The sequence below is a fragment of the Pezoporus wallicus genome, unplaced genomic scaffold (genome assembly GCF_028554395.1).
Source record: "Pezoporus wallicus isolate ANWC-B61680 ecotype Strahan unplaced genomic scaffold, APGP_CSIRO_Pwel_v1 contig_5542, whole genome shotgun sequence".
In the NCBI taxonomy this organism is placed as follows: Eukaryota; Metazoa; Chordata; class Aves; order Psittaciformes; family Psittacidae; genus Pezoporus; species Pezoporus wallicus.
The window spans coordinates 174,450-190,396 of NW_026640165.1; the positions used below are offsets into that span (position 1 = coordinate 174,450).

At 41.7% G+C, this 15,947-nt stretch overlaps 1 protein-coding gene across 1 annotated transcript; it reads left to right on the forward strand.

Moving 5' to 3' along the window:
* Window positions 1-7,632: 7,632 nt before the first annotated feature.
* On the forward strand, window positions 7,633-15,824 carry PMPCB (peptidase, mitochondrial processing subunit beta). The gene is made up of 13 exons (XM_057417848.1): window positions 7,633-7,785; window positions 9,178-9,357; window positions 9,692-9,778; window positions 10,240-10,369; window positions 10,734-10,932; window positions 11,592-11,671; window positions 12,259-12,371; window positions 12,904-13,047; window positions 13,617-13,780; window positions 15,100-15,185; window positions 15,264-15,352; window positions 15,561-15,636; window positions 15,725-15,824. Exons 1-13 carry the CDS (start codon window positions 7,633-7,635, stop codon window positions 15,787-15,789), a joined length of 1,566 nt encoding a protein of 521 aa, XP_057273831.1. The 3' UTR covers window positions 15,790-15,824.
* The last annotated feature ends 123 nt before the right edge of the window (window positions 15,825-15,947 follow it).

The window sequence follows — 15,947 nt, forward strand, 5'->3', positions numbered from 1 at the left end:
AGTGACATGTACTACTAAACTCAGTGCAAGCAGATTGTTAACTTGAAATTTTAAATACCAACTTTATTAAGTTAGCTGCTTATGTGAGCAGAAATACCCAACCAATGTTATCCCACATTCCCAAACTTCTGGCTTCTCAGGTTATAAAATCCTCAGCTTTCTCTTTGCCACCCATCTGTCAACACTCCTAGCTTTTCCCTTGGTAACTTCTACAGTGTGGTTATTCATTGCACAGAAATCAGTACAAAATACAATTGTTAGAGAGTCTTGAACCCTGAATATGTGCAACCATCAAAAATAAATTTATTGTAATATAAAGATAAATAACACATGGAATACTCAAATGATTGCTTTCTTTGTATTTAATTCATAACAAGAACACAGTATTTAAGATGCTGCAGAATTTCCAGCCTGTTGCATTAAAAACCTGGAAGTTCTTACAGAATATGAGTTCAACTTGTTGTGCCCCCAGGTAAATGCATTTATAACCTGCATAATATCCTCTAATAATTTCATAAAATACATGGATCTGATTTTTAGATAAGGGAAACCTGAGATGAGCTACTAACCTGAAGCTCAGGGTAAGATTTGTTTTGCCTGCAGGTAGCTGCCTAGAAACTGTGTATCTTTAGTCTTCTAAACTAGTCATTCATTCCTCTACATTCACTGGGAGAGAGAAGTACCACGAGGAGATGTTTTTTAGTCATCTTAAGAGTGGTGTCCAGAGTACTATGGAAAACTCACACTTGGGGTTTCCTGTTTCCCTTCACTGACTATTGAGAGTGTGTAGGTGACTAGTTTTATAGAGCTGAAGTTAAGAGTGGTGAGTGGTACAACCATAGAACAGGAGCGCAAGGCAGGCCTACAGCACACAGGGATGAATCAGGGGCTGAATTTGGCTAGTCTGCACTAGCATCGTGGACCCTGACTAATCTACACCATCATGGCAATCGGTCCAGGCTACAAAACCAGATAAGAGGCTGGATAGAGTGATAAAGCCAGATGCTTATATACATTTCTTCCACAGTTGAACTGCAACAGGGAACCATGGTAGCTAAACAAAAACTGCCCTGTATCAGTGACTGTTTTGGGTAAGTCTATATTCACACTGTATTAATATCTGAATAAAACTACATGGTCTGTAGTTTGGTTTTGTTAATACTTACTTAAGTATTACTGAGATTACAGGGATCAGAGGTTGAGAAAGCAGGGTTTAAGAGAAGAGCTCCAAGAGAAAACTTGGTGATATGGATATTAGAATAGCACGTAACTGTACATTTACTATATCATAAGCTGTGATGAGTAGCACTAACAGCATTTTTGTGTAATGAAAAATCTGATCTCCTTCCTGGATTGTGAAGAAAAGCTGCTCACAGCATTGCTACCTGAACGATGTCTCAACAGAGGAAGAATGAATCACAGATTCCAAGAATGGTGGCTGTCTTGGCTGCCTGATCAGGTGCCAATTTCTAATATTTTCAGTAATTTTGTGTTTTACTAGTTGTGTTAATTTCTGTTAAATTACACTAGAGACTTGAGTGACCTTTTAATTATTTTCTGGAGAAAAGATTTGCTAATGTGGCCTTTTCTTAAAACAAGCAAAAGGTTGAAATAAATGGTGGAGTTTTGGGAACTCATTTGCCATCTTATTAGTATAATGATACAAAACAATGCACCTGTATGTGGTTACTGTCCTGGGGAGGTATGGAAATGACACTTATGTAGAATGTAAGCAAAAGCAATAAAAAAGGACTAATTTCTAAGATCCTTGTTCTGTAGAGAGCCTGCTAAAAGGCAAGGAGAAGCCCATCTGTTTTGTTAACTCAGATGAAGTAACCCGCAGGAATTTCCTACTGTGTTACTGCACTGGGCTGAATCTTTTATTTGGCATGCTCTTCTTGAAAAAGTGTTGTTAGGACCTATCCAAAATTCTTCCATTTGTCTTTCTGATAAATGCCTTTGGAAGTCAGGTAGTAAGTTGTTTGGTAGCTACTGACAGGTTCCTCTTTCTTATTTTGGTGCATAAGTACCTATGAAAAAAAGAACTGCATGCAGACAGAATACTATGATATTCCCTGAAGAAAGTTTTTAAGCAGCAGCTTCAAAAGACTGCTCTGTTAATGAGCAACTGAAATGTTATAAATTCAGCCAACAGCCTTTATGTTTAATTTAGACTGTCCTCCTTGCAGCCCAAGAGTACAAAAGACCAGTGTCAGTGGCCTGCAGGCCTTTGCAGTTGCTGCCCAGTGATTAACCATGGGAGAGAGGAGCCATCTGCAATTTAATTAGCTGGAGGATAACCTATAGGTATTATTGATAAAAATAATTGTCTAGATGCCAGCGAGCAGCTGCCATGAAAATCAGACAACATGGTGTCCATAAAGTTTGATTTGTATGCTCTAAACAACCTTATTCACAAAAAAACCCACACTCCTCTGCAAAAAAAGTGTAATTTCTAGAGCCCATGTTTTCAGGCTTGTTTGAATTCTGCTTGCTTGGCTAAGCTAAAGCAAATTCTTGGCAGCAGAATTTCGGCATATTCATTAAGTGCAATACTGTATCATTGCTTTAAAAACATAGTGGATTGTAAATAAACAGTGAACATGATGACTTTACAAAAAGCCAACACAGCACTAAACAGTAGTTTAGCTAAAGGCAATTTCAATTGTTAATGCTTTTACTGTGTGCTGGTTTCAGCAGTTTTGAAGGTCTTTTTCCTGACTAGTGCTGTTCTGATGTTTAGCTGCTGTGGCCTCTTGGCTGGGGTTGAATCAACCTGTAATTCAGGGTAGCTCTTCCCAACCACTTCTATAGTAACTTGATTGTGATGGTGTGTCTTGCTGCTATAAACGTTCTGTTTATTTCAGAAGAAATATTTTATCTATACAATTGAAAGAAAAACCTTTTGATGTGATCATGCTTTCTTTGCCTATATCAAGCTTGTCATCCTAGCTCAGAGTTACAGCAGTGCTGGTTTCAAATTATTGTGTTCAGCTCCTGTGCTGACACATGGTTATATATGCACCAAGTGTGTATGTGCAGATTTGTGATTTGTATCACTTTTACTGCTACTACCTGGAATTGTATGTAGAAACATTACTCTAGGAGTAACCAGTAGATCTACAAGTGATGGAACCACCTGAATCTTTCTTCATTTTGGGTACTGCAGAGTCTCTCCCCGTGTGTACAGCCTTCTCCTCAGCTGGCGGCTCCTGGCAGCTCATTTTCATGAGACGTAGGAATGGCCTTGTCTTTGAGATCTTTGAGATTGCTTTTGTGCCGTGCTCACAGTAATGAGCATGGACATCTCAATTCCTCAGAAAACCAGTTGCAATTTTATGGTTCAGACTGTATATTACTGCTGGTGTTGGTGGAGTTCCTGATGAGTCTGAAGGGTAAAGCCTGCTTAAAAACTGAAAGCATCATTTGGTTCTTTTCCAGAAATCTGTTTACAAGGGATGCTGATCTAAAGCTACTTAGTGTAAAATACAAAGCTTTTCATTCTTAGGGTGAAACCCGGAGTCTGGATTTGTAGGAACCTGACTCTCATTCTGAGAATCTCACCTACATCATCTACCCATTTTGTCAGGCTCTGTGGCATCCTGAACTTCTGAGGCAACTATTTACGTATCACAGTGATGACTGCAGGATAAATGACAAGGACATTGTTTATATAGAGCTCCCCTCTGACAATCCTTGCCCTCCCACTTCACTGTTGCTTGACACTGGACACATAAGAACTACAAAGAAAAGTCTCATCTTCTCCATATGGAGGCTGCAGAGGATAATGATGTTTACCTAAACCAGAGGGATATTGTGAGCATTCATTGTTTTAACAGTCCATTTCTCATTGTAAAGAAAGATTGTTAAAACCATTGAGAAAGTAGTGTTTTGTAAGAGTTTGGTGGTGAATGTTTATATATTCAGCTCCCACTGTTAGAACATCAACATTTATTTCATTGCATTTTTAGCTGAATAATAACATTCCTTGATTTAAAGTTGCATCTCTCTAATGACCTTTGTTGGATGCTAAATTTTAGCTTGCATTTACATATGAGACACTGCTTTTGTTAAGTAGGAGACATACTATGAGGATAATCAGTTTATCTTAAGCTGTAATTCTATGTCTAGCACAGATTCAAATTTCTAGGATAGAGAATGGCTAATGCCTTTGTGAAGTCTGGTAAAACATCTCTGAGATAAATCCCAGCATAATGAGATCAGTTAGATCTAACTGTAAAATGGAAGAGAAGCTTCATTTTAATTTTCAAATGCACGGTTTGGTGCTTTGCTTTTTTTATTTTATAATTTGACAGATATATATCTGAAATGTAGAAAATGCTGGAGCTGGATGGATCTTTTGAATATGCCTAAACTAAAAGGGAGAAATGAAACCAAAAAAAAAAAAAAGGAGAAGTAGCTAGCTTCATGTTAGGTTTTCTGTTCCATGGAAACTAATTTGTCCCAATGTAAATTCTCTGGTGAAAGGATCTGCCCACTTTGCAGCTACGAGATCCTTCTTACACAGGTTATGTGGGTACTAAAACAGTGCAGGCAGCAAAATAAGAGTAACAATAATAATTTCAATCACAGAGATCTACAGTTACATATGCAATCAAGGGGTCATTGTCAAATTAGCTAGCATCTGCTTTCTTGCCATTTAGGTTTGTATTTTAACTGATGTGTTAACAACAGTTTCCACTTTTATTTTTAAATATATACCATGCTTTTGTGTTTTAATGCCTTTATTCAATTACAGTCTCTGTGACAGGAATTGGACAAGCCCCACTGGAAGAGTAAAGCTGCTATTTAAGCACACAGCATGTGAAATAACAGTGCAAACTTTTTAGGGGCAGTCAGTACAATTTCATTTTGAACTGCCAAGGGAGTAAGACCACCCTAGATGCACAAAATATTACAGAAAAGCTGTATATGTAAAATATGATGGCTTTTTTTCTGAAATTGCTTCAAGCTTTGGAATCTGAGAAGGTGAATAGACTTCTCAAGCTTTAGCAACTGAGACAGCTCAGGAGCTAACAAGAACTGCCACTGTCATTCATGAGTCATGCTAGTTTTGTCACCTAAAAACTGCATGTGACTGGTAACACTTCAGGGAGAAGGAGCACCACTTCTGACAGCTTTTGTGAATCAACAGGACCTTGGCAGTTGTAGGATCCTCAGTTCTCACCATTTCTGAGGCCCAGTGTGGAAGCAGAGCCCTGAGCAAGAGAGAGGGTGACTGAGGGTGCTCATCAGCTCAGCACTGAGCTCTTTCAGAAACTGGCTGTATCTATTACAAAGGAAAGCATGGGAGGCACAAGAGGCAGGTGCTAAAGGACCTGGGGAAAGGCCAATACTACAGCTGGGGCCCAAGATCCTCTTCCTTAGGATCATCTGCCAAGAGCCCAGCTTTCTCCTTTTGGGGCAGAGCAAGACAGCAGGAGGGAAGGTTTGTAGTATCTGTAATGAGGCAGAGGATGTCAGAAGTACTGTGCTACAGGCTGAGACAGAATGGAGTTCCTGGGTTAGGAAGATAGCACCAAAACTTGGTGCCTTTCTCCCTGCATATGTAGTACAGATTGTTTTTTGTTTAATTAGTACTTTCTTTATATTGTGTCACACAACTTGCTGTGGGACTTGGAGAATTTCACCTATGTTTTTCCTTAATTTTTAAGATAATACTTGATCAGCCAAATGAAAAGCTCCTAACTCCAGAAAAACAGTAAAAAATTTGAACAGGAACTAAAACTGGGAGCACTGCTTTCTGCATATCTATACCTATTTATCTACAGCCATACACTCCAAGCATGCTCAGGAAAGATAATTGACACTGACATGAAGTTGCCTCTATTGGTACATCGCCAGAACCCTTCCCAGCCCAAATTTGGCTCTTGTAGTACCATTCCCAGTGACACGCGGATTGACTCCACAACTCGTTAGAGCTGTAAAGTAGGTATGCTTTATTCAGCTCTGAGGTGCATGGGGGTTACTGCTCCAAAAGCATGTGCACTCTCCTTTGCCACTCAGTTCATTTATATTATATATACTGATTACCTAAACATGAGATTGCGTCACGCCTAATACATATGCAAAACCTATTCCCGTCTAGTATTATAATTAGGTTTCTGGCATTCATCCCATTGGTGCGCCTGCGCAGTGCCTCCTGGTGGTGGTCGTTAGGGGGTCGTGAGGATGAAGGCCTGTAGTTCCTCTTCATCACCGCGAGTAGCCTCTTGCTTTCACGCAGACTCAATAGGGTTTCGGCTCCTATCCAAACCTCGGGTTCAGTACAAGCCGGTTTTATGTATCTTAAAGCAGAAACTTGTCAAGTTTGGAAATTTTGTTACTCTGGCTATCTTTTGTTCCTTTTCTTTCTAAAATACTATTTGAACAAGAGTGTCTTAAATATTAAGCTATGAATCTTACCTACTACAATTCTGCCTAGCAGCTGTAACTCCTACAATTCTACTTCACCATTCAAGCAACTTCGACTCCTACGGTTCTGCTTGACCAAGCACAGCGACTGCTTAAGTAAGCAGGCACAGTGTTAACCTTTTATTTCCCTGTATCACCAGGAGCTCTTCCCAGCCCCTGGCAATGGGGAGGGACTGTTCCCAGCAGACAGTCCGTGTTGGGAGCTGAGGCAGCTCACCAGCGCTGGCACAGGCAGCTCTCTGCCAGCTGGCCTTGGCGGAGCACTGAATTTACTGGTGTAGATGAAGCCTTCCTATCTGTAACAGTCCAGTCTTTTACATACATTTAATACACTCCTTAAAATAAGTCTTTACACTGTTGTCTTGTTCTGGTCTTGGGATTTCCCCATGAGGGTGGGTCTGTCTTGCAGGAAGTGCAGCTGCACTGAAACAGCTGGTTTCAATGCTGTGCAGAAGCACGTGGCCAAAGGAACCTCGGTGGCAAAAAGCTCTGCCTACAGCAGCCCACAGACTACCTGAAGAGATGCAGAACTTCGTGGTTACTGAAACTGGCAATAATCATAGAATCATAGAATAGTTAGGGTTGGAAAGGACTTTAAGATCATCTAGTTCCAACCCCCTGCAATGGGCAGGGACACCTCACACCAAACCATGTCACCCAAGGGTCTGTCCAATCTGGCCTTAAACACTGCCAGGGATGGAGCACTCACAGTTTCTTTGGGCCAGTGCCTCACCACCCTCACAGTAAAGAGTTTCTTCCTTATATTGAACCTAAACAAGAGTGTATGGGGAGGAAAAGCGGCCCTCCTGAATTGCGCTGTTCTGCGGAACACAGCTAGGACAGCAGGGTGATCACAACAGAAGCCTGTATGGCACAGTTTATTATTCGCCCCTCTGGAATAGCTTGGGAGCATCCCAGTGTCAATGACAGGGGGAGCAGCGCTTCCACGTGTAACACCACCTGCCCCCGGAGAGGAGAGCCATCCCTGCGCCTGCGCACACCCCACCGGAAGTGCACCACTGTCCCGCCCACCGCTCCTCGGCCGGACACAGGGCCCTTGGTGCCGCAGGCCCCAGGGTTTGCTGCTCGCTCCCCCGGGCCGCTGTTATTCCATATCGACCCCCGTGGCGCTGAGGCATAGGAGACTGGCTCGGCGTCTGGGGGGAAGGAACAGTGCGGCGCTGGAACTGGGGCGCGATGCCTTCGAGAGGGGCAGCGGCAGGCTCTGTCCCCGGCGCGGCGCTTGTCCTGCTCACCCCAGAGCAGTCTAGAGACAGTTTCCATTCTCCTTCTCTGCTGTTGGTAGATGGAGGCTGCCTGCAGGACTCGATCCTAGAGCTCTCCCAGTCTGTCAGTTTTCCTCATTCTCCCAGTTTGAAGCCTAAACTCTTCCTTCTGTAAACAGAAGAAGGAGATTTTGTGTTCAGACAAAGATTTTTCCTTCCCTGTAATGCAGTATGACAGTGAAAATGATCCCTTGCGACAGCCCAGGGTGGGAGCTGTTCTATGGAAGAGGCCTGGGGGTGCAGGAGGCCAACAGTGTGTCCGGCAGCTGCCTGGGCTGAAGCAGCAGGAACGCAACCAGCTGATCAAATAAAGTGACTAGATTGTCCTTGCCAGGCAGTTAGTGTATGGCAGATGGTTTTCAGCTCCTCAGCATAAGGACATTAGTGGACTGGACTGTGTTCAGCAGAGATGGTTGCAGGCTGTAGCATGTACCCTATGAGGAGAAGCTGGCATGTCTAGAGAAGTCACAGCTTCAGTTGGACCTACCAGCAGCCTGACAGAACCCATCAGGAGATTGTCAGGAAGACAAAAACAGGCTTTTTACAGTGGGCTGTGACGGCAGAATGAGAGGCAAGGGGCATAAGTTGCAACAGGAGAGGAAAAACTGGATGTATGAAAACTCTGTTTTCCTGTGAGGCAGTCAGACAGTGGAGCAGGCTGCCCAGGGAGACTGTAGTTTCTCACCATCCTGGGAGACTTTCAACACCCAGCTGCAAAAAGCCCGGAGCAAACTGGTGTGCCCCCCCCCAAGCTGATCCTGCTTAGAGCAGGAGGCTGGACTCGAGACCTCCTGAGGTGAGGTCCTTTCAAGCTTGAATTGAAGTTAAAAACTTCAAACTTGAAACTCAGAATTGAATAATCCTAAAAGACTCTGGCCTATTGGTATTCCATCATCAGAGCAAGATTCGGATTTTGTACTTTCACCTTAGGGCAGTCACATGGTGAAGGAACTATTTGTTTATTTGCTGTAATAGTGTTCTTGGAGTAGCTGATTGCTCGAATTTGGGATACATGTTTAAATTTCTTGATGTTGAAAAAGTGCAGTAAACCTTTTTTTAACCTCCATGTTTTCTACCCCATTCTGATTTAATGTACTTTAACTGCTAGGTGATTGTATAAAAGCTGGCACTTTCAATATCTGTCCCTGTTCTGAACAGTGGGTGACTGGTTTGCAGTCCTGGACATAGGCCCTTTGGTCTATATCTCCCTTAACTTTAGAAAGCAGGTATCCAAAAGAATTCCAGATATTGAAGGATCCGTTCAAGGCCCTGCAGGCTCTTGCTGGTGGCACTGGGAAACAAGCGTGGCTTATGTTGGTGGCTGATGATAGTAACATGTGTTTCTGTCAGATCATTTAATTGAAGGGAAGCAGATGCAGTATGCTGCATTTTAGTTATCTTCATGTTTTTCTTCCAAGTCACATTAATGCATCCCTGATGTGAAGTTAGGATGTAACTTAACAATCTGAGTGTGACTGATGCTTTTTGCTTACAGTGTGTGCATGTTGGAACAGGCAGGCTCAGAGCTTCCAAGGCAGCGACAGAAGTAATCTTAAATGTTCCTGAAACCAGAGTGAGTCCTCTGGAAAATGGCATGCAAGTAGCTTCTGAAGACTCTGGACTCTCAACATGCACAGTAGGTAACTTGTAAAGGTTGTGGTTTTTTTGTAACAGTTAATGTGTGTTCATTTCCTTGTGTAACTAAATTGCATTATTTCAGTGTTTGCAGTAATTGTTCTTAAAACTTAAGCTAGGAAGTATAAGTCTTAAGGCTTTTGTAAATGATTTGTGATTAGATTTTTTTCGTGAGGATCAAGATCTTACTTGTCTTGAAAACCTGCTTTGTTTAAGGAAAAAGCAGTTTAAAAATAGGTCTTGAAAATCTAAGTGTAGTTCATGAACAAAACCAGCAAAGCTGCATTGTTGGCTGGTAAAATGACATTTGTTTTCTTTTTCTTTCCCCCAATGAGGTTGGACTTTGGATTGATGCTGGAAGCAGGTATGAAAACGAGAAGAACAATGGAACTGCTCACTTCCTTGAGCATATGGCTTTCAAGGTAAGTATTAGTATTGATCATGGATTTTTAAATTATTTCCTTAAAGATCAATGTGAAGAACTTTGTCAGAATTGTATAAATACAGTTTCCAAGTCAAGATGAAGGGGGGGGAGGAAAAAGGACAACTTAGACTTCAGTTTCTATTAGAATATGAAGCTAAAGTCCTAGTTCTGTGTAGCTAATACACAGCTATAAGTTAGTAACACAGGTCAATTTAACTCACTTTTAACTTCTTGTAATAGTCTTAGCATACATAGAGTCCCGCCTTTTGCCAACTTTTTATTTTCATTTGGGGGAATAGTAAGATTTGTATTTGCTTTTCAATCTTAGAGAGATTAGTGTGCCAGTTTTCTTTCTGGAAGACTTTTTCTTTCTCCTGACCTTGACTTTCCCAGACAAGAAGTAATGGTGCATAGGTAAATTAAAGGGTCTAGTTTGATTTTCTTACTGTTTTGTTTCAGGGAACAAAAAAGAGGTCTCAGTTAGACCTTGAACTAGAGATTGAGAACATGGGAGCTCATCTGAACGCATATACATCCAGGGAACAAACTGTCTATTATGCAAAGGCTTTCTCAAAAGACTTACCAAGAGGTAACTGCTTTTATTCATCAGAAAAGTAACAACAAACCACTTCTCCAGTTCCTGATGAGATGACACAGAGTGATGCTTTTGCAGTGTAACAGTCCTTTCCTTCCTGGGTGATGAGTCCTGTCTTGCACCTCACAGGAGAGTGAGAATGCAGGTTTGGAAAGGGAAAGTCAATACTTGAAATATTTTTGTCTTTAGGTTCCCAGAAGAAAATACCTTTTGGACTTGTCCCTCAGAGCAAGCCCTTTGCGGATCTTATTAGTGAATCTCAGGCCACTTGGTTGTTGGGGTGGGTTTTACTTTCGGAACCAGAGTTTTCTGGTAGTCTGAAAATATACTTTGCATTCCCATCTCTATTTTCAATTAGCTGTGGAAATCCTTGCTGACATAATTCAGAACAGTACCCTGGGAGAAGCAGAGATTGAGCGTGAGCGAGGAGTTATACTTCGAGAGATGCAAGAGGTTGAAACCAATTTGCAAGAAGTTGTCTTTGATTACCTGCATGCTACAGCCTATCAGAAGACAGCCCTAGGACGGACAATTTTAGGACCCACTGAAAACATCAAGTATGTTCAGATTTGTGGCTGTCTTTCATTGTGTGTTGACTTTCATATATTGAAAAGAATCATCTGAAAATACAGGGAACAGTGTCAATTTTCATGTTTATACTGGGAGGTAGCTGAAGTTGCACTGGATATTAACTGTAAGAAGAATTCCTTTGTTGCCTTAATTCCCCATTATGCAGGTAGCAAGGGTATGTGTCTACTACATGTCTTCATTATTTGCTGTATTTTTCTCCTGTTTGTTAAAAATGCATCTGACACAAAATTGGAAATGCTCCTCTTCCCCGTCAGTCAGATGTTATTTACATTACTGTAAACACCGCTGTGTCTGCCCTGCTCTTCCACCATTGCTTATAGCAGCGCAGACCAGGAGACCACTAAATGTGCTGTTTGGTGTGAGGTCATTAGTGGGTCCTGTCTCTACCTGCCTGAAGTGTAGTTCTCATTTCTTCTCAGGAAGCTAGAAGAGCTTTGAAAGGCAAAATATATCAAGTTCCTATTTCCTTTTTAGGAACTCCACCTTTATTTTAGCTTTCTGTCTCTCTGCTCTGTGCATTGGCAGAACTTATAATTATTTTTGTACTGTATTCTACACTTTTATCTTTTTGTACTCTTAATAAACTTTACCGACACAGTAGTGATGTTTTCTTGACTGTTTCTAGGTCCATAAACCGTAATGACTTGGTGGAGTACATAACAACACATTACAAAGGACCCAGAATGGTTCTGGCTGCTGCTGGAGGTTAGTGTGAGATATTCACCCTGGGTCATGTGAAACTGTGTTTAAAACCATGGTCTTTAAGTTTCTGGGAACAACATGATGAATTTCTGCATTGTTCAGTAGGTCTTGGAAGTTCATTGTTAGCCTTGTGTGTTTTGTGCCTTCATACCCTTTGAACTTTCTTTCCCTTTTCCCCTCAGTAATACTCCAGAAACCTTCTTAAACCAGCCACTAGAAGTGAATGGAGGCCAAAGTCATTCTTCTATGTGGGCAGTAAAAGAGGGGCTTAGAAGTGGTTCATTGTGAAAAGAGGAGTTACAAGGAAAGCTGAGAGAGCAAGAGAGAAATAGCATCAAGGCTTGAAACTGGGAGCAAACAGCTTGTGTAATGTTAATAGTGTAGTGTTTAACAGGAGGCTATTGAGGAGAATTAAGGAGGGTGTTGATGATGATCCTACTCTGTGTAACAGGGAGTTGTGAGGAATCTGAAAGTGGGGCATTACTGTGGGAGAAAATAAATTACTGCTTGGTTGAGTTTATAAGCTGCCTGCACAGCAATTAACTGTTTACAAAGTAACACTACAAAGTATGTGAAATGTCTTTGCTCAGGGGTCTCTCATGATGAGCTACTTGATTTAGCAAAGTGCCATTTTGGTAACTTGCCATCTGCTCCAGAAGGAGGACTGCCACCCCTGCCACCTTGTCACTTCACAGGTAGTGAGGTAAGCTGTCGGATGGCTTTTTGAGCTGGTCCTTATATCCTCTGTGAGCACAACTGACATATGCTGTCTGCTGAGGAAAGCTTCTCCGCCACAGGTAAGGCGGATTAAAAGGTTTCTTGCCCCCAGTGACAGCAGTAAAGTATCCCCTTGCCTGTGGTGTTGGAGCATTTCCACTTGTTAAGAATCACAAATTTAAAGGTTATAGCAGAGAACTGGAGCATCTGTGTTCTGTTCCCAGCTCTATTTGGAATCATCAGCTTTCATTGCTGCTGTTAGTTGTAAAGTGGTTTGTAATGCCCTCTTCATGTATATGGCATTAGGTTTGCTATTGGCAAAGTGCTCTGAAACTGCCACAGGGAAGACTAGTTAAGGCCGATGTGGAATGAAAGCTTCATAAGCTTTAGTTTTTTGTTCTCTTTGTGCATGATTTGTAATCCAGGTGTAATCGAAATGCCTGTCTCCTGATACTGAACTTCCCACATACATTGCCATGTACAAATTGCACTACAGCTACTTTGGTGTATTCCTACAGATCCGTATACGAGATGATAAGATGCCCTTGGCGCACATGGCGATAGCTGTTGAAGCAGCTGGCTGGTCCCACCCAGATACAATCCCACTAATGGTAGCAAATACTCTGATAGGTAACTGGGATCGTTCCTTTGGAGGAGGCGTGGTGAGTGAATGTGCAAGCACCGTCCTGCTCCTAACAGGGTTGGTGGGCTGGTGAGATCCTCTGACTTGGGAACTGCCACATTCAAACCTGTCAGATGGCATTACTATCTTATGGCTGTTTCTGAAGGCCCTTTTTTGGAATGAAGGAGGGGGAGCCAGTCATGAGACTGAGAAAATTTGTTGCCCAAGATCTAGGAAAATCTTAGGAAGTGGCTCTAAACCACCAAAATAGAGGCGACTTGAGGTCTGCCAATCCTTAGGTAAAGTGGGATGTTTCATATCTGCATGTCATTGGAATCAGAGGGTACCATTAACTGTCCCTCTCAAACCTAAGTAGCTTTATGATTTCTTGCTTAAATCTGGGGTGTTACTTGGTAATGTGAAGGAAAGGAACTGTTGAGATGAAGAGCTAGTAATAAGCCTCATAGCTTCTGCTGCAGCCTGTGACATTACTGCATGTTCTGTCATCATTGAAAGGAAAACAGGAGACTATGGAGGTGACTCCATGGAGGAGGACTATGGAAGCTTTCAGAAAACTTCACAAAATAATCTCTTTTTCTTTTGCCTCAGCAGAATTTATCCAGTAAACTTGCTCAGATTGCCTGCCATGGTAATCTGTGTCACAGTTTCCAGTCCTTCAACACCTGCTACACTGACACTGGGCTGTGGGGACTGTATATGGTCTGTGAGCCATCCACTATACAGGACATGGTGCACTTTGTTCAGAGAGAATGGTAAGCTAACAACTGCTTCTCTGAAGAGCTTGTTTTCAGGGGAGGAGTACAATTCTTTAAAAATAGCAATCCTTTAAAGAGAATATGTTTGTTTCTCTGCTGAGGCTTGCCTGGAAAAACAAATGCATCAGACTCTAAACACTGGCACCTAGTGCAGAGTTCCAGCAGCCAGTTTCTGGCACCCTCACTTAAGAGTGCATAGCTTAAGGTTTATGTTTGGTTTTCTTTTTCTGCTCTGGAGGAATAAATAGTAACTAGTTAGTGTAGTAGCATTCCTTGTAGAAGAAAATATGGCAGTGATTGATTTTTGACTTTGCAAGTGACAGGAGTTAGGGAACTGTTTCAAACCTTTTAGAATACAACCAAGTCAGTACACAGTGCCCATGAACTGTGTTTGACAACTGGAAGAGTAAATATTCATGAATAAGACTAATGCACATGCAATTACCTACACACACGATTAGTCCTACCCATTTTGTAGATGCCATGCCAGGCAATGGTGTTACACAGAGCTCTAGTGAGAGAAATCAGGTAAGGCAGGTGAGCTGTTACGTATAGAATTTTCACACCTGGGATTCTAGAAAATATTAATTCATCTAGAACTTAAATCTATGTAGAAAAGATGTCTGTAGATTCAACTGTAACACTTGAACTGCAGATGTGATTAGAAACTCACATATGTTGTTTAAGAGCAGGTTTAAAGTGGTGATGTTGAAATGAAACTTGAAAATGAGGAGTTTCTGTAACCATGCAGATCACTTTTTGTAGGCCATTATTCTGCGAGATCTCTGTAAATTGTGGAGATAAATGGCATCACTTTAGCTGTCAGTTTCCTGCAGCTTAGCACTGGGGAAGATCTGAACCACTCCTGTGACAAGAGTGTGTTAAAGTATCTACTTTATGTATGTAAAGTATCTACATAGCATCTCTATGTCCTGATAGAATGTTCCAGCTGCAGTGTGGCAAATCATTGTCTCACCAAGAGCCAGGAAGTAATGGATTGCCTTCTGGGCTAAGTACTTCTAATTGTTTGGCTCCTACTGTCTTAGCAACAGCTATTCTCAAGCAAGTATGGACTACACTTGGTTCATGAAATACAGCTCTGCTAGGGAAAAACTTGGTCTTGGGTACATTGGTTTGCTTCCAAAAAATGCAACTGTTACACTGCTGCTTTGCATCCTAGGGCTTGCTTCCATACCATACCTGTCTAGAGGAAAGTGCCTGGTAGGTGTACAAATGTATATGCACCACTTTATCACAGGCAATGTGTGCTACAGGTTACTGTTATTTAGTGCCTTTGGATTTAAACTATTTTTCAGGATGAGACTTTGCACAAATGTTACAGAAAATGAAGTTGCTCGAGCAAAAAATCTTCTGAAGACAAATATGCTGCTACAGCTTGATGGTGAGACCTCTTAAAAGAGCTTTTTGTCCTTACTGGAGTTGTACGCTGATAACTGAAGCATATTTTCCCCTATTTTAGGGTCCACACCAATCTGTGAAGACATTGGAAGACAAATGCTGTGTTACAAGCGCCGAATCCCAATTCCAGAACTTGAGGCAAGAATTGAAGTAAGTGGCACTCATGTTGCAACTTTTAAAGCAGGCTGCTGAGAAATTCAGTTGCTGCAGGAACTAACAATACAGAAGTTTGACTGTTTCTAACTGAGTCAGTGTTCAGCTATTTTTTTGTTGCCTGTCCCCCGGATTATACACAATTAAGATCAGAAACTGTTTTAGATGGGACGGGTAACAAAAGATGTCTCTTTACCCCTTGTAGGCTATTGATGCCCAGACTATTAGAGAAGTCTGCACAAAGTACATCTATGAAAAGCATCCTGCAGTTGCTGCCATGGGTATGTGTTTCCCTACCTTCCCATACCCCCTCCACCCCAATCACTATCAGTTTAGCATGTGTCATGTCCAACTTTCTTTAACTTCTAGGTCCAATTGAGCAACTTCCAGAGTATAACAAAATCTGCAGTGGCATGCACTGGCTTCAGGAGTAGTGGAAAACAAGAACTTTCAGTGTGTTTGAGCTTAACCCCCCCCCAAAAAAAAACCCAACTACACCCCTGTTTAAAGCTTCTGAGTTGAAGAAACGCATTTGAGAAGATTAAATCTGAAGAACGAGCCAGTCCTGTGTATCTGTGTAATTAAGGAAGGG

Coding starts and splice junctions, on each gene's coding strand:
- PMPCB (XM_057417848.1), top strand. CDS start 7,633: ATGCCTTCGAGAGGGGCAGCGGCAGGCTCTGTCCCCGGCGCGGCGCTT. Junction 9,779..10,239: donor TTGAGCATATGGCTTTCAAG/GTAAGTATTAGT, acceptor GTTTTGTTTCAG/GGAACAAAAAAGAGGTCTCA. Junction 12,372..12,903: donor GTCACTTCACAGGTAGTGAG/GTAAGCTGTCGG, acceptor GTATTCCTACAG/ATCCGTATACGAGATGATAA.